The sequence below is a fragment of the Manacus candei genome, unplaced genomic scaffold (genome assembly GCF_025592945.1).
Source record: "Manacus candei isolate 608988 ecotype Guabito, Panama unplaced genomic scaffold, ASM2559294v1 h1tg000008l, whole genome shotgun sequence".
Classification (NCBI taxonomy): Eukaryota; Metazoa; Chordata; class Aves; order Passeriformes; family Pipridae; genus Manacus; species Manacus candei.
In genome coordinates, this window is record NW_026138056.1 from 6,900,978 (window position 1) to 6,920,267 (window position 19,290).

The following is a 19,290-nucleotide window of genomic DNA, read 5'->3' on the forward strand; positions in this document are numbered from 1 at the left end:
TGCCTTTGGTAATATGTAGATGAAGATTACTTCATCCATCAGTGCCAATCGCACAACTGTAGAATAAAACACAGCAATGACTTACAGTACAGAACAGCACTACTGAAATAACTTAAGACAGGAAATGTAGAGATTTTTATTCAGAAGAAAATACCATCTAGAGTTAGACAAAGTAAAATGCAGAAATTGATCACAATGCACTGTTGATATTAAGCAGTTGAAGCAGTTTTCTCTCACATCTGTCCAAAATGGAGAGCACTGGTCACATGAAAGTGCCTAAAAGCCTTCCAGTGAGACAGTGAAATTACAGACCAACAGCGCTGCAAAGAGGGTACCATATTCAACAGCTAAAATGTCAGTTGTTCATTTTTCAATTATATTAAAAAAATATATGCATTCTGTTTCTATTCTAAATTCATCAAGAGATTGGTTTTAACTACCTGTGGACAAGTCACAAACATTCCTTGTTAGTACAGTAACTAACAGGAAGCAATGAGAGAGTGGAGTGCAGACAAGACAGTTTGCAGAACCTTGCCACATGGCGACTTGGAGGTTAGCCTCACTCCCTGTATGCCTGCAATGTCTATTCCTACTAATGATTTTTTTTTTTTTTTGACATATAATTTTAGATAAACACAATTTAAGATCTGGTACTATTCCCAATTATCCAGATTCTTATCCATGCTCAATATCTCCTTCATTCCTCATTCTAATAAGAGCTGATCCTGCCATCCCAACTCATATAAAGTGTTGCTGTGTCAGAAATTGATTTCTGACAGAGAAACCTTTTGCTCAGTATAGGAAAGGGGATGGAAAATGAACTCCATTTTTACTAATCAGTGTTAATTCTGTTTAGATGTCCCATAAAGAGTAAGTGTCTCAGTTGAAAATTAACATCTTTTTTTTTTTCTCCACGAACACCAGTATTGGCAGTAACTTCCACTTTGCATTAACTGCCCTTTCCTATAATAAGAAAGAAGAAATCACCCTATTTCTGATTAACATTTGTTAGTTTTTTTCATTCCAATGAGGGTGGAAAATGAGGGATGGGGAAAAGTACACAGAATGAGAGTAAAAGACACAGACAACTTTGGACCCAAAAGCTTTCCTTTATCCTTTCTGAAAAGCACAGTTGACCACAGATAGATAAGGCAATTTTCTATAAATATTATCAAGGAGCTATAGTTCAACTGCCAGTTTAATTCCAAAGCAGAACTGTAGTGAAGTGAAGAAGAAAGGGATTTCAACTATAACTTTGGAAAACATTTTGTCCTCAATTACATAAGCATTTTAGAGGATGTAATAGTATTGCATCCCAACAACCAGAGAAATGAAGTGTTCCTCTACCTCTGGGAGGGCTTTAAAATATTGCTCAAGGATCTGCAGAAGTGACAGAGTCACACTGCTGTTATTTGAAAACCACCAGTCCTGATGTTCTTGTCTAATACAGTTTCATATCCACTTCAGTCCACACGCCTGCTAGGAACATATGCAGACTGGCAGTTAACTACACTTTCTAAGCGAGCACTAGATGTATAGTATTTCTACTCTACTCTCAATTGTTCATGGCTCATTAAAGAGATTTTCCAGCACTGTTACTGTACTAATTTAGAATCATGTCAAGGCTGACTAAGCTCTGAATGAAACCCTCATCTTCAGGTCCAAAAAACCCTATGTTAAATGTTGCAACTGCAGCTGGCAGTGGCTGCATCACATAATTCATACGGTTTCTTGAGTGATATGTTACAGTTGTGAACAGGAATTTCAAAGTATTAGCTAATATTGAAACACTTGGAAGTTCTTCAAATACGGTAATACATGTCACTTTGACATCTTCAGGGATGAACATGTTTTTTACTTTTTCAGTTTGCTGTTTGTTAAATGATAAAGAGGACATAAACAACAAAAGAATTACCCAACTCATTATCATAAGAAAATAAGATATTCTTTGATCAAGTACCTGATATTTTAGTGGTGAACTGATTTGTTATTGGAGGTCCAAACCCTTTGGCTGTGCTGGCTCTGATGGTAAAAGAGTAGGTAGTGCCAGGATACAGTCCAAAAAAGAGATAGTGCGTTTCATTTCCTAGCTTTGAGACTCGTCCACTTTGATTGGATAAATCTATTTCTGGGTCAAAGGAACTCACTGCTTTGTAGGTGATCTGCAAAAGAATAAGAAAGTTATAAACTGCCTTGAGAAGATTGCATCTTTATCCAGTAAACCCTTATGATGTATGCGCTGTCAGACATTTTGTGATAAGCTATCTTACTCTCTTATACTCTTCAAATCCCAAATCCCACGAAGGGACACAGAAAAGTCCTAACTGGTATGAGTTATTACTTCTATAGATACAGAGACTTAGAGGCAGCTAGATTACAACTCTAAACGATGGGTTCAGGCTTACATTAATTCCTTCAAGATGTTAGCTTTAACTGTGTCATATTTTGAATTCATCTTACTGTTGGTTTTGATCAGCAACAGTAACAAAGCCAAAACAACCAGGTAAAAACTGAGAAGTGAACAACATGGGGTGTAGCCCCCCCTCCCCCCCCCCGTTCCAGCTGACTTAACTGTAATTACACTTTGCCCTGAATAAGGAAGTCCATAAAAGATAATAAGTGCAGCTTTAGGCAAATTTTTCAGAAACTGGGTAAAGCTTCTATTTTAGTCTGAAGCTTAGCTATTACATTTGCTAATTTGGAATTTTTCAGGTTATTATATTGTACCTAGGTCAGATTCTCATTTGGAGGAAAAGAGATAAAATGTTAAGTAATATATGCAGAGTGTATACTGTATCCTCAGTTTGATTCAAACAGTATTTTTAGCTTTCATTAGAAATGTTAATATAAGTTCACAGTAAAACTTGATCCAGATTTCTTCTATCAATTACTGATTTCTTTGCACTGTAATGAGAATTTAAAAATAAGAAAACCATAAAAAAATTAAAAAGTAAAAATTATTCATCCCTCCTTTTTACTTTTAAAGTTTCATTTTTATGCGAATAATTCCAGCACCCTCATTATATAAAGTGATAATCGACATTCTTTTTGCTATGTTTACTCCATATCATTATAATTAAGAAGACATATAATACAATACATAGAATATCCAAGTGTTGGCATTACACACCTCAAAAACTTGCAGTTTCCTAAAACCTTTGACTTAATGAAAACTGATTTTTATATGACCCATATAGTATAACATCAATAAAGTGCTGGTAATTAGTAATAAAAACTTTGATACCATTTAAATAAACCCCGACATTTCAGTAGATATAGGTAGATCCTCTATAACTCCTCATCCGTAAACTGAACTAAAAGTGCCTTAAAAATGATTCAACTAACCCTTCTAATTCTTACAGATGACAGAAGATTACATTACCAACTATCTGAACTTCTATCAGTAGAGAAATTGAGGTTATATATTGCTTAACTGAATCTTCCTATCTCATGCTAAGTGTTTTTATGTCTGCTTTTGGGAGAGTGGGTCATGACTTTTTTCTGAGATTTTAAAATACAAGTTAAACAACTACATCACAATTAAGCTTGAAATACAGGTGATCCTGTTTGCCACAGATATGTGAACTAAATGACCTCCTGCATCTCCCTTTAATTCTGTTTTCTATATTTCTATGATTCTTAACTCGATTTTCCAAAATCTCATTTAAGTTTTATTCAAAATGATACCAGGCTATCAGAGACTCAGCAGTATATGTTAGATTCTTACAAAATTTTTGCAGTGGTTAGCTATTAGATAGCTAAATGGTTGATGTTCCACAATGAAACATGTTCTTCCATGGTTCATGAAGAACTCATGAAAAAAATAAGTGTTTTTCCTTTAAAATAAACTTGAACTGTTTCTATATTTCACTCCTACTTGAAGGATGGTTTCTATGTTTGGGGTTTTTTTCAAACTTTTGCTAATGTCAGCTCAGCTCTAAAGTGATGAAAAAAAGGGGTATGAGGGTCATTTTCTCACTGGATGTTGACTATTTTTATTAAATTTAGATGAAACCTTGCCCAAAGGACTAATACCTTTATTCCAACAATTGTGGACCTGTACCGGCGACAATGAAGCAAAATGGAATAATCTGTTATTATGTTTTTCTCACCACACATATGAAAAGACTGTCTTCTTCAAGTACTAAAAACAAATAGTTGCCCCCAGAAAACAGACTAAGTTATGAGATTTTTAACAACACAGAGACTTAGGTCCTCTGAGTAAAAAATGCTAGACACAGAGTTGAGATTGAGCTTTCTCTCTGGGAACAGGGATGGAGACTCAAGACTGCACATTAAGTTTATCTGTCTGCTGGGATCGAGACCCTGGGACCTCCTGCTGAAAAATGTCTGCTGCTCTAATCCTAAGGCTGCCCTTACAAAAAATAGCTACCAGCTAAAGAGTTTTCCCTGGAAAGAGCAACCATGCTTCTAGGTCTAACTCAGGCTTACATGCAGTTTTGCATTACCCAAGTTGTGGTCTTCTACTCTAAAGTACTCGGCACTCTCATACTTCTTTTCCTCCTGGCACTTCAATTCTTTCACCCCTGGTTGTGTACAGCCCAGTGGCAGGTGACAGGCCAATGGAAGGAGCATTCAACCCTTGCTGTGGCTCTGTGCCTGAATCGTTCCCCTGCAGGCAGATCAGAATGAACTGGGGAATCTCTCAGGCTGAAATGTCTCCTACCCAGGCCTTCCCCTTACTAGCTTAGTGCTTGTCTGCTAGACCAATCTCTGAAAGTTGAATGCCATGAGAGTAGTTTTCGTGAACATACCAAACATGGCTTATGTTTGTATAAAAGCAGCTTTAATGGCTATGCTTTTCAGATCCGAATTGTGGATGCATACACAGCCAAGGCTTAGATGTCTCTGTCTAAGCTTTGGCTTACAACAGGGTGCAGACAGGAGCTTGACTCCTCATTCCTCAAGCTTGGGTGATCTGGAGCTGTGCTGGATGCATTACCTTGAAAGCATAACTATCAGCCTGAGGTGCCTACTGAGATATCACAGATAGTCTAAATCAACCTATAAAACATTGGTACCTAAATTTCATCTGTCTTGTCTGGATCTGATCCTGTTCAGTTAGCTAAAATATAACCGAAGTATACTTTTATACTTCACCAGAAGTATACATTTAAAACAGGTAATATGCCACACTGTATATTTGTTGGCCCCCAGGTAGTTTATCAGTCATATCCATAAAAACTTTGTGAATACATTTTAGGCTTATAAGCAAACATCAGGGCAGAAAAACTACTGACAAACAAGCTTCCAGCAACCAGGTGCCTGTTCATATTCAGCCACCTGACTGGACTGAGCTAACATCTTTAAAACAAGGGACAACATGATTGCATCAGTCTGTTGGTATCTTTCACTTAAAAATTAATTAAATTATGTTTCTGATTTAACTGATGGCCCTGCTCCTCCCACCTCTGTTTTGAGATGTATTAAACAGTATAAGGTGGTTTTCTTTCCAAAATCCTCTTCACTGTTGGAATGCTAGGTTCTTTTGATGTTCAGAAATGTGCACTGTCTGGACCACCTTAGGAAGTCTGGTCCTTTCCCATCTCTGAATACACCTGCACAAGTCCCAGTACAGCTGACGGAGTTAGATTCATGTATACATTCAGGAATGAACTGCCCGTATATGTGTGTATACTCCTCAGTAATTACACACTCATGTATGTTCCTAAGTACAAAGAGGATTCACCACTGTGCGTTTCTATACACATAAGGTCTAACATCAATAATAACATTTAACACTTAACTAAAACATTTTGATCCCTGAAGACAGACAACTGATGAACTAGATACAAAGTTTTTAGCTTTATAAACTATCAATTCATACTTTTTCATAACATTTTATCCTTCTACAATAAAGTAGTTTTCAAAACAGTATCAATAGGTTACCATTCAATTTAACTTTTCTTTTACACTATATCTCATTTAGGTGGGGTTTTTTAAACAAAACATTTCAACAACAATTTTGTAGTAAGGTCAGGTAAGAAGCTTAACAGTGATTACTGTCTGACAGCTTAATCTGCGCAGTCTTTTGTCAAATTTTCTAAGAGGTATTCAGGCAGAGGTTCCACATGAGAAAAAGCAGTGATTTTTAGACATCTAACAACATACAATTTTGTTGAATTTGCATTTAAAAAATGCTAGATTTTTTCTGAATTATGCCTGCTTGTTTCTATTACAATAGGCTTCGTGTAATGAGTCCTATCTAAATGTGACGTTGACTGTCGCTGCTGTGTTATGTCTCCTATTTTTTTAAGAAATTCACTAAGATCTGTCTTTCAATCTTTTAAATATTTCATCCAGATTACTAGATAGAATCCTATATCACATGGTTGTAAAAACAGCAGTTGTCTTAAAGCTGGTAACTCAAGGACATTCTGGGTCCTGCATAATTCACTCCTACATTATATATATTTACTTTTCAAACGGAAGTTAATTTTAAATAAACTGTAAAAAAAATATTAATTTGCATACTAATTATGCACTTTTGAAAATCAGAACTATACATAAAAGTTAAAAAGTGGCAAATTTCTAGATACCTCATACAAAGTAATAACACCATATGTTTGCACTGGTTCTCTCCACTGAAGAAAAATCTTCTCTTCAAAGGTACTCCCTTGAATGGATTCAAGTGGTACAGCACTCGGGACTAAGAGATAAAAAAAGAAAAAAAGAATTTAAGAAAAAATTCAGAAGGACACACTCTGTTTAATATTTGCACTGCTGAGGCATAAAAACCATCCCACTATTATTTCTCCAAGACTGAAGCAAAAGCCAGGGTAGCTCAGAAGGAGAATGATTTATTTAACAAGACAGTGCCGTTATGTGTCACCTTCAGTGTAAGAAGGAATTTGTGAGCATCACACATTTCCTGTAAAACTTTATGGATGATAAAAGGACAAATCAGCTTTTTATAAGGAATTAGGCAATATCTCAAATAACAATTTTTGCAAATAAAATCTACTTGTGATACCTACTTATCAACAGTGTTACTGTCCCAAAATGGCAAACACATTAAACATTCATATATGAAAATGGACAAGCACTGAAGTAACAAGGTATAGTTTCAGGAGACTGAACTAGAAAGGTTAACTTGGAAAGACGAGTCACATGTTGCATTGAACAGCAATGCTCACTGACATTAGGCCTGAAGACCTACAACAGGATGAACATAAGAAAATTATGAAACAGTCAAACTAAAAATCTGACAATAATTTTTCTTAAAGTCTCTTAATGTATGAGAAAGACCTCTGAAGAATCATGGAGGTCAGAAGGTTCTGATAAAATGTATGTTAACCACCCTCAGGTATCTAATTATGTTTCCCTTTTGTTCTGCAATCATTACCTTACCCCCAAGCCAATCTCAATGCACTTTTCAGAGAAGGAGACATGTAAACAGCACGTGGACATGCACCTGTGATTTTATTTTGTAACACCACTGTCAAAGGAACGTGGAAAGAAAATCCCCCAAAATGCACACAGGACTGTTGTGAGGCAAAAGGCATTGGGGTGTTAGCATCTTTCCACAAACTGCATGTGAAAATCCAACAAGAAGATACACTTAACATTTTCCACTTGCTACAGAAAGAAGGCAGAAACTACTTTCTGCATTGGTTGAAATAACTTCTCATATCCCTTACTGAGATTTCCCTGAATGGTTAAGGAAGAGAAAGATCTGCAAGCAAGATATTTGGTGACTCCTTCCTGTTGACACTTTTGGTAGAGCACTATCCTTCTCCTACTGCTCCATGCTGTTGGTATGGGAGTTTACAAGGTCCATAGCTCTTCACAGAGTTCCCTGTTCTACCAAGGGGAAGATCCAAGGACACAAGTGGTGGTTTCTGAACTGGCCTACCAGTCCTCTATGGACCAGTAAAACAAAGTCTATAGGGCAGCTTTAATTCTGGGCACTAAATCTTGCTTCCAAGTAGGAGAGAACTGGCAAAACTAATTTGGAATCATGGGGTTAATGACTTATGCATAGAGGAAGAGAAATTAAACATAGCATAAGAAAACTGAAAGTATAGCAAACCTCTGTAGTAACCCTCTAAAATTATCTGAAGGTCATAAACTCTGAGCAGTTATGCCATAAGGGGGGGGTCAAACACTGGCAGAGGTCACCCAGACATGTATTCAAACTCAACTGCACAAGTCCTTGAGCAATCTGCTCTCACTTAACCTTCTCTGAGCAAAAGGCTAGACTAAGTGAGCTCTGGAAGTCCCTTGCAACAAACATGACTGTGTGATTTGAAAAATTAAGATGATTATTTGGGTTGGTATGCTCTGTTGTGTTAAATTCAGATTTATACACCTTAATGAATGTGTATGGTATACTAAAACCTCGTAATTTTTGTCCAAGGTACTCTTTCACCCTCTGATGCTGGGTTTTAATAGGTCTTAGACTAATATAAAGTTCCAGAGGGCCATGAATAAGACAATTTAGATAAAATACATAAACATCCCTGATAACAATAAGCTCTTTAGCTTTGTCATCCTACAATTGAACTGAATCGAAGTTAGAGGATGACACCAAAATTAATTCTAATTAAACACTTTTTTTGTTAGCTACGCTTTGTTGAATCCATTGCATTAGTAACTGTATATTCCTAAATTGTTTAATTTATTCCCTCATATATTTTGATTAGAAATTAGTACTACATAAAACCAATGCAGCATACATTAAATAATTTAATAGGTTTAAATGACAGACTTCAAGTATTTATTATAAAAGGAACTCATTACTGCTGAAGTTTTTACTAGAAATATTTCCAACATGTTTGCAGTAAACCTATAATTGATCTGGAAGTAAATACAAAGCCATTCCTGTTCAGATTGCAGATGATAAGACTGGAAGGAGGACAGATCTGTTATACAAAGCAATGCCAGTCATTTGATAAGGTTTCTTTGAAATATATGCATTTAAAATAGCTAATAGCAAGGTCAAAAAAACTAAGGTACACTTGTAGAGGGCACTAATAGACTATATATCAGCACAGAATGTTCCTGGTGCATGACCAATTCAACAGGGAAGTCCCATTTTGGTATTGTAGCTAACAGAGCTCCAGTAAACTCTCTGCATGTGTAATCAAAGTAATATCACAGAGGACTTAGGAGGATGGTATAACCTTTTCATGCAATATTTTTAAGAGCACTAAAAAGACACAGTAGCCAATTCTGCTGTCCCTGCTTCAAAAAAGACATTTGCAAATTACATTGTGCTCGAAATAAAATAAAATTTTTAAAAAAGAGATATGAAAACCCCTTGTGAGTTGAAAATTATTAAAAGGAAGGGAATATCTGTATACTTCAATGTCTGTATATGGAATTGTTTAAATAAGCAACAGGTCATGCACAATGTATATGTAAATAGAAAAACTCACCATCCTCATCAGTTTGCACTACAAGTTCTTGGCTTTCTTTTCGTCCTTCGGGATTCATTAATACTAATTTGATGCTAACATTTGTGTATGGTGACAGATTAGTAATTGTGTGCTGGGGATGTGAACTTTCTGTATCCCAGCTTACTTCTTCTCTCACTTGCTCTTGACCTCCAGCCTGGTAACGGTAATGGACTGTGAGGTTGTACCGATGGCAACGTGTGACATTATATCCAAATGGTTCCCAGCAAATAGTGATTTGTCTGGATTTGATCTCCACAACTTCTAGTTTTCGTGGTCCACGCATTGGATCTGAAAAATTACCGACATAATTCTAGTATGATTATTTATTCATATTATAATAGTAAGTAACATAAGAAATAAGGAGTCATATAGTTCTATAAATATGACATATAAGAAGAAATAGTAATCCATTGCTTTATAGAATCACAGTGTAATAGAGGTATAGGCTTCTGAAAAACACAAAAAAAAGTGAAAAGAGAGAAGTGCCTTTGATGAAAAACAAAGAGCAAACAAAACACTAAAAAGTTCTTAAACTCAAATTGCATGATACAGTTGAAATGACACTTACTTTTTTACCTATCTGTTGCTTGTAAAAATTAAGTCCAATTTCTTTTTACAAATTAATTTGCGTTAACACTTTTAGAGCAAAAACCTGCGAAAACAAGTATCTAAAAAGAAAATGTAATTTCAGAGAAAACTAGCAAATACACAGTGATTTTCTTGAAGGCCTGTTTATACAAAGGCTAGATGGTTCTTCAGCTATTTCATATTCATGTGTTTTTAAGTTAGACTGAATGCAATTACTTGATCTCTATTTGCCAAGGACATTAAGTTAATAATACAATCCCCTTAAAATAGTTCATAGGCATTTTTTCCTACAAAAACATTAGTTGTTAATAGTGCAAATACCTCAGCTTGTCATAGTGGTTTAGCAAAGAATCTAAAGAAATAAGACAGGAGACACATCAGCTCCTATTCTACTGCATCTGTGCTTTCCTAGCGATATTCCGGTTGATAACGAGCCATCAATCACATCTACCAAAAATAACAAGCACCAAAGATTGTGGTTGATGAAGTTAAGTTCTCTTCAATCCTACTGATCCCAGCAACTGAGATAAAAAATTGAATTAAAATTTCCACCATATTACAAGCAGAACCACTGAGCTGACACTCCCCCCATGTTTTCAAAACACTGCCATTAATAGAGCTATTATACATATTTAGCAATAATCTGGGTTTTTTTCATATTTGAGTCCTCCACAAGATTAAAGACAATGTCAGGTTTTATCCACTGCTTCACTAGTTAAACACTTAGAAGACTTTTAATGAGTTAGAAGCCTCTTATATATAAACAAATTAATATGCATCTTCCCTCTTTTATGTTTATTAATCAACATGTCTTCACTAGGAATGTTCTAAACAATTTACACAGGATTTCATCTTTTTATTTTTTAATATAGTCTCTGCATGCTTGAAATATTTGTTCAAAGATGTTATTCATCTTAACTCCTTGAAGAAAAGGTGTTAAGAAATTGCTTGTTCTAACATCTACAAAGCAGGGTATTTTTTCCCCCCTTTCAAATCATCCAGCTTTTTTTTTTTTTAATTAATTTTCACTATCAAACAATGTTGATCACCAGTACAGAATATTTGGCAATTGGTGAAAAAATGGCAAAACAAAACAAATTCTAATCCTGGTCTCCTTTCTAGTGACTCAACTGAGAGGTAAAAATGTCTCCAATAAGGATAAATCACTGTAGAGTCATTTACCTGCTTCCATGCTCAGGTATCCCAGCTGAGAATCACAATGTTTGGGGGGTTTGCAATATTTTCTACTGCTACAGCAAATAAAATTAATAAGAAGCAAATCTCAAGGACTGGAAAGTCTTAAGAGTTTCATATAACCCTAAACATTTACTTCTGTGTAGTTCAGACATAAATTTCATGGAAAAGGAGTTTTCCTTTTTTTCTTTTTGTTTCTTTTCAGCTTCTAAGAATTTCTTCATTTAAGTGAGATGATGAATAGCAAAGGACATTTGACAGGTATTGTGTAACTGCAGTGCTATCTGAATGGGCTAAGTAGGACTAGAAAACCAACAAAATTGAGGTGACCCTGACATAGAACATTAAGCAATTGAACAAAGCTCCTAGCTGCAACAATATGGAACAGCCTGCTTAGTTCCATAGTAGGTACATCGGAAAATTCACAAGGGACCTGAGAAATCATTTTATTAGAGACATAAAACTAATTCATAGCATTTTAAAACTGAAATTGAGTGGCTGTACAAAATAACTGGATCAAAACCTATGCAAGATTTGTGCCCAGGAGAAAGATACTCCTATGTCATGTTACCTTAATAAGAAGTACAAGGTAGCTCTCTAGTTAAATCTTGAAGTCATTGCTATGAGAATGACATACATTTTCACTTCAAACAAAACAGACAAAGGAAAAAAGAGATTAGATTGTAAAAGATGGAGACAATACAGCTTCAGTTGATATTCACAGGATAAAGCTCATCAGACAAGGTAGATGTCCTGGTTGCTTTTGTTCCTGACTTTTGATTCTGTAATCTATAGCATCAGATAGGTACACGGCTCATATCTATTTTTCTTACCATTCATTCAGAGATAATGCAACTAATAGGGTCTGATGACCCCTGTTGCAAATGAATGTTTTAAGGTCACTACTTTTAACCATAAAAAAAAAGCTAAGGTAACAAAAGAATTTGGGGATTTAAAAAACATGGGGCTCAAAACAGTCATGAAAAATAGCAATTATTGCAACAAAAGACAGAAAAAGAAGTTTCCATTTGATCAAGTTAGCACTGAACTTCTCTGAAGGTATCAGTGTATACCCCAGAGGAAATATTTCATAGAATAGAATCATAGAACAATCAAGGTTGAAAGAGACCTTTAAGATCACCAAGCCCCAGCATTGCCACTGCCAGCCAGCATTGCCACTGTAACCTCTAAACCACTAAACTATCACCCAGTGCCAGATCCAGATGCCTCTTAAGCACTTCCAGGGATGGTGACTCCATCACTTCCCCGGGCAACCTATTCCAATGCCTGAACACTCTAACAGTGAAAAGATTTTTCTAATGCCTATCTATCTATCTATCTATCTTTAACGTAATACAGTTCTGAGAGCACAGTACATCATTTCCAATACACTGGAAGGTATATGCTTTTCATCAGGAAGGACGCAGGATACTTGGGGAAAGAAAACTGCATAAAAAGAATGACAGCTAATGACTATGATTTAAAAGGGAAAGCTGAATCAATTACTACAGCATGATGACTTCATTTAGTTGATTTTTATTTTCTACAGGATCTTTTTATCACTTTCCCACAGCGAGTTCCCAACTTTAGGTGAAAAAGTGGGCATTTTGTAGAGATGCTGCTATTGTGCTTACGAGACTTGTACTACCTATTCATGCATTAGTGGAGGGTTGTCATCCTAGCAATGGTCTGCTGTTGGTAACTTGAATCGGGTAAAGTAAGTGATAGCTACATAAAGAAGTGTCATTTCACAGCACTAATCACAACTGAAATCATATATTTAGAAGATGATGAATAAGGAGGTTAACATACCACACCTATTGTACTACATACAACATACGCACTTCAAACCACAAAAGCTATTTGCTGAATCTTTGCTCTCTCCTTAGTGAACGCCTACCTGCAGAGAGGTCATACAGCCAGATCTCTCCACCCACTGCAGTTTTCTAAATGAACCGAGCCTCTGCTGCTCCTCAGTATTCTAGCTATTTTCTTATGCCTCACTGGTGAGGCGAATGGGGAAAATAAGGTCTACCAATTCGTAAGAGAAGAGGTTTTCTTCCCAAAGGAGCACACTGCCTGTCACGCCTGAAGCTTAGCCAGGTAGTTCTTACCAATTCCCCTGCTGGTGCCTGCAGCATTTTTCATACTGCTCTCCTTCTGCCAGCTTCAGCAGGGTATCAAGCAGTGAATTCTGACAGTTGCAGCTCTGACCTGAGGGACCAGCAAGACTGGCTCTAGCCCCTGGCACTTCAGCATCCCATTTAATCCGTGATCTTGGCTCCTTCTCTGCTCCACAGTTTTCCCGAGAATATGGAGCAGAGACTGACAGACAGGATCAATTTCCATTGCAGTTGCAATTCACAGCTCATTTCTCTGGAACTTCACACTTTACTTCTTACCACAAGTGCAATGCTTTTTCAGAAACTCAATTTCAGAATCACAGAGACATTTAGGTGTATTTTTAGCATCCTGTCATTGATCATCAAAACCTGGGTTTAGAATTAACACTCAGACTGAAGTTTTGTCTTTTTGTCAAAGACTGCACAGACCTATTGAAATAAGAGATGAAGAAAGTAATGGCATGGTGATTTTCTGCCACTCCATGATACTTCAGGAGTTACAGACATCTGGTATGTGTTAGATACTATTTGAAAGACACACAAATAATAGGAATTAAGAATTTACTTCTTGTCTAGGCAAACTATTAGTGGTTTAGCTATGTAACAACTCTTGGGACTTGAATTCCAGATTGAACTCTACTGTCCTTCCACAGGATGCAAGACATAAACAGAACAAGAAAATATACAAATTTAAGATGAAACTGAATGATTTGAGATTTACATTATTATCCACTATAGCTCTTTTAAACACAATATTTAATTAATCTTAATGAAATGTAAAGACATTTTTGCAGATTGCCTAAGCAGTCTTTTTCAAATCACTTAACATCTTTTCACATCAATTCACTCTGAGTAAAGTGGGAGCCATAGTACTCTAGCATCAGTATCCAACTATCTCATATAATTTCATGAACACCTGCAAGGAACTTGTATACTACAGTGATGGAGACCATCTATAGGGCAACAAAAATAGGTCTTGTGAGTCAGGTGCTATCAAAGGTGCTATATGGTTTGCTTCTAGAAAACAAATCTACAGATTTGTATACATCTATAGTTAACAGCAAACAGGAAAATAGGCAAAACAATTTACTTGTTTGTCTTGTCTTTATTTGAATTGATTTGATTTGATACCCAATCTACACGACTGCTAACAATTTGAGATTTTTTGCAAACTTGGTCAGACACTTTTGTAAAAGACCACATTCAACTGTGGTGGAGTGATTTTTATACTGTAATTATTCTTCATCTGAGTTCTTCAACAACAGATTGAAGTTCAAAAAGAGCTCTTTCTTCAAAATACCACATGATCTACCAGATCTGATAACAGGTCAGGGTTTTTTGAATTTCAGTTTACCAAAAGCTGCAGAATGCAGTGAGGAAAGAAACAAGGGCCAAGATTTTTGTTGGCGCAATTTCACAGCTTTTTAACACATTTTTATTTCAGTCAGATTTGTTAATATAAAGAACTGCTTTGTAGTTAGGATTAGAGGAAGAAAAGGAAAACTTTACACTTTACCCATATGATTTTTCATACTGTCCATTATTTGGGTTATAAAAGAAGGGAATCCAACAAAGAGAAGGCAAACAAAGAAACAAAGGGACAAATGGTTCATGAGCAAAATCAGAATCCTAATAAGAGGTTGGATTGTACTGCCGAGTCCAATTATTTTAAAGTGAAAACAAAGACTAAGCTGCCAGTGTGCACGAAACTGTTAAAGATCCAGAAACAACCCCTGGAGTTCCAAGAGGGACACATTAAAGGTTGGTCATCTTACTCATCTAAGAACACAGCACGTTGAGGCAGCAAGTAAAAATGTTAAAAAGTAGCAAAGAACAATTGTAAATTTGTGGAACCCTAGTTTCATATAAAATATCTCTACTTCCTGTCATGGAGTTATTAAGAATATTCAGGTAAAAGACCAAAAAAGATACACAGCACCTCCCGGAAAAGATTCCAAATTATGGTGTTCAAAATTCTTAGCACCCTTTCATATTACTAACTAATAGCATTTCTAAAAGAATATGTCCCTAATTCTGCAAAACTAGATGCCTCCCACAGAAAAGCAGCACTTCTATCTGTCTTCTAAATGTACTCCCTGACACTTGAAAAAATAGTGGGATGCAAGCCCTGCAGAGCTTCAGCACTAATGAGAGAAATAACTATGAGACAGCAAAACTGAAATGGTAGTCACCTGCAATACCACAGAGGAAGGAATAATTTGTTTTATATATACATATATATATATATATATATACACACACAGAGAGAGAGAGAGAGAGAGAGAGAGAGAGAGTGCTGAAAGCTGGATTATGCTTGTTTTTCTTTGAGTAAATTCTGGGGTAAAATGGCTTCCTTTTAATTGTATTTTTTTAATTATTCTTTTTAATTATACTCTTTTAATTAAAATAATTTTTTTTCCACAGTCAAAATGCCAGTGAAAGAAGATGAACAGAAGGGTGTATATGCCCTAAAGTTGGCATGCTAGCTTTAAGCAGCAGCCAGTGGGGAGCCCTTCTGCACTCTTCCAAGTTATTGCAGACTTAAGAGCATTGAGAAGCAGGAATTGGCCTCCTACACACATTTCCCCCAGCACCTTTAGTACCATGATCAGCATCCACAGCGTCACAATGGAGAGAACGTGTTAACAGGACAAGACTGAAGTGAAAAAAAACCCCCATCTCAGGGCAAGCCCATCACAGAGAGTTTTCTGTCTCTTGACTAAACTACTCCCCAGCATCTGACAACTGGAAGATTCACACTTAGAACATGTGGTCATACTCAGGCTCCATTTACTGGCCAAGATGCCAGCAGCCTATGGGCAAAAGAGAAAAGCTAGCATCTCCCAAACCACCCTGCTCTTAAGTTTATAGCTAACATCATTCTTCTGCAGCATGGAACCAGATGCAAGACTGCTTGTTTTATCATATACTTCGGAAATACTGTGTAGTTAAACCTTATATCTACATCGGGTATGAAAACAGCATATCTGCTAGTTTATAGCCAGAGAAACTGAAGCTCAAAAGAAACTAATTATCTGCTGAAGGTTACAAAGCATTAGCAAAAGCCGTGGAACACAATTCTCAGTCTAATTTCTAAAACATCAGAACACAGCACTAAGAGAGTCGTTTTCGTACTTTGTAGCCAGAAATGGCTAGTTCCAAAATGTAGGAGCTCAGAAAACAATAAAATACACACTCACAACAGTAAAATGAACAGGATGAGTTCTTAAAACAAGCCACCTGGAACTCTCAGTCACTTCACAAATTAAAATGTGAGAGGTAGTAGAGGTCGCCTTTTTCCAGGAAGGATTATAAGTACTAATATCAGCTTATCATTAGGAGATTTTTTTTCTGTGATATTTCGAGATGAAACACAAGCTAAAATATAGGAATTCTTGGGAGAGAACCATAATATTTAGCTAATTATAGAAGATTGATTGAAAGCAAATTCTAATAAGCACCCAAGGTATGAGCTCACTACTTAAAAAAATAAGTGTAGTTGTTGCTTGAAAGCAGATCAGGTATTGGATTTAAGAATTTAGTAATGCATTATTACAAGCACTGGATACGGAAACATGAATGAGTGATATAATCCTGAACAAGATAGTTTCCTTAACTTTTTATCTCCTCCAATTCATGTCTTCATATATTCCATGAGGCCTATGTCTTCAGGCTGACATTCACCGTTGCAAAATCTATAGGTCTAATCATCAATAACAGCCTTTTAATCATCTATTACATCCTTTTAAAGTTAGTAGCATTTTTAACTATTGGTTTCTAGACACTATTTTCTTTCATTAGAGGGTTGATATGAACTTTTCATTTTATAGTAAAATTTAAATCTGAATCAATACAAATTAAATCTAATATTTCTTTATGTTGTCATTTTATAGGAATGGTATGTCATTTAAATTCTAATACATTTAAATAAGGAACGAAAGAAAAACATCATTCGATATATTTTTGTCAAATTACCTACATTATATGATTACTCCTCCACAATCAAAATCAGATTTTAAGTATGAATGATACAAACAAGATTACATTCCAAATCTGCAACAGAGATTTTAGTTGCTTGTTTAAAATGACATACCTAGCTATTCAGTAATCACTTTATAATAACCCCTTTCATTTCTAAATCTTCTTAGCCATCAGCCAATAGTGAGGAAAATGCTGGCAGTGGGTTTTACAACTACACATTAGTTTTATATTTCATGACAAGCTAATTCTACAGAGTTTGGAAGACAGACAAGCATGTGTTCTTAAGGATTTCTTTCTTTTGCATGAAGGAAGCACATATCTAACTGAGAAATGAAAAATAAAGAGTGCAGACATATACTTTTCATTTCACACATGTGCCAGTGACAACTTATCCCAACTTCACCCCAGAAACTTCCATGAATATGTAAACCAACAAGAATTAAAAGGTGGTGACAAATAACTCTCAGAAGAATTACTATGTTAAGACAGCAAATAAAGTGCCTATTTGTGGCAGATGTTACCTTTGGTAGCTCTACCTTTGGTAGGTACTTGGACTAGAACGATCTTTGAGGAAAATTAAGATCAAATGACCTACGTTGCATATACTGTCCCTCTTGACTGATTCTAACACAGGTATTTAACCCTTTTACTGAGTTACCACATGACTGCTTTACAGTGTCATTATTGTCCGTGATGATCACTTCTCCATCATATGTTAACAAAGCACATGCCATTATCTCTTGATCTGACACAGAGATGCATTTAGGCAGACATGTACCTCCACACCTGTGGCACCCCTCAGAACCTGGCATAGACTTTCAGACCATTTATACAGCATGCAGACCAGACACTGCTCATATTTGAGTAGACGCAGGGAACAAAGGAAGGTCTGAGGACCTGCTTCTGTGGTCACGTGACACACCTCCTCCACACAGTTATCACACCATAGACTTGTGGTAACTGAACATGAAACCGTCTGGTAATACAGGGTCAAGACATAAACTTTCAGAGGTACTAAGGAATGGTGCGGGTTGCTGGCTCATAATTAAGCATATCACGAGAACAACAGACATAATTTGACCATACACCATGAACAGGGGAAATGGCATTAATGTAACATACACTTTTCTACTCACTAGTCAAAAATTGGGAACCCAGGAGAATAGTATAAATGTTTAAAAGTTCTAGTGTGAAGGAAAAATCCATTCTAGCCCATTTTCCTGGACATGGTTGGAATACATCTATGGTGTTGCAGTATGGAAAACCATTTTTTTTATACACTAATACAGTACATGTATTTTTTACAGTAAGTGTCTCTATCACCTCCTGATTGTGACTAATATTAATGGCAAAACTGTTGCTCTGTTGTGTGAAACATCAGCATACTCAAACTCATTACATTTTATGGCACAGTTGCTTGAGTTACCCCTGAAGTCAACTGGAGAAAAGATAAACCATTGTGTAAATTAGTGAAGGTTTCAGCTGTTCAATACCTGCCCTGAAAAACAAGCCCAGAGACTGTTTATTATGTTGCACGAAAGAATAAATGGGCAGTGCTGTTTCATAGATCAGTCAGAATAAGATGTAGCAGCGTGTTCTGGTTATCACTGTGGGCTATTGCCACTGACAAATCACATTAATTCAGAGCTGTTATGTACAGCAGTGGTAGTTAAATTGGGGATTGAAAACAGGCCTTTACTGAACCAAGATGACAGGACAACATGGTCATATAAATCTACGTAACAGAGAAAATGCCACCAATCAATGTTATTCATCGAAAAAGAGTATTTACCATTCTTTCTAATCTGACATGTGCAATCAACCTTAACCAGATGATGCAGAGTGAGATCAGTTTTGACAAACAACTCTCAAATGCATAAACCTGATAAATGAATCAGATTCTCTGTAGCAACTGGTAAAAGAAACACTGAACTTACATACTTGTCAAAGGGGAACAGAATATTCTGTCTTCCTACTCACTA

At 36.1% G+C, this 19,290-nt stretch overlaps 1 protein-coding gene across 9 annotated transcripts in view; it reads right to left on the reverse strand.

The window, feature by feature from the left end:
- PTPRM (protein tyrosine phosphatase receptor type M) overlaps positions 1-19,290 on the reverse strand; it is a 453,290-nt gene that overhangs the window by 210,586 nt on the left and 223,414 nt on the right. For all 9 annotated transcript variants that reach the window (XM_051772753.1, XM_051772744.1, XM_051772735.1 and 6 more), the window contains exons 8-10: positions 9,402-9,710; positions 6,561-6,670; positions 1,961-2,162 (exon numbers count right to left, since the gene is read on the reverse strand). In XM_051772753.1, coding sequence (XP_051628713.1) covers positions 1,961-2,162; positions 6,561-6,670; positions 9,402-9,710 — 621 coding nt within the window. The remainder of the gene's footprint in view (positions 1-1,960; positions 2,163-6,560; positions 6,671-9,401; positions 9,711-19,290) is intronic.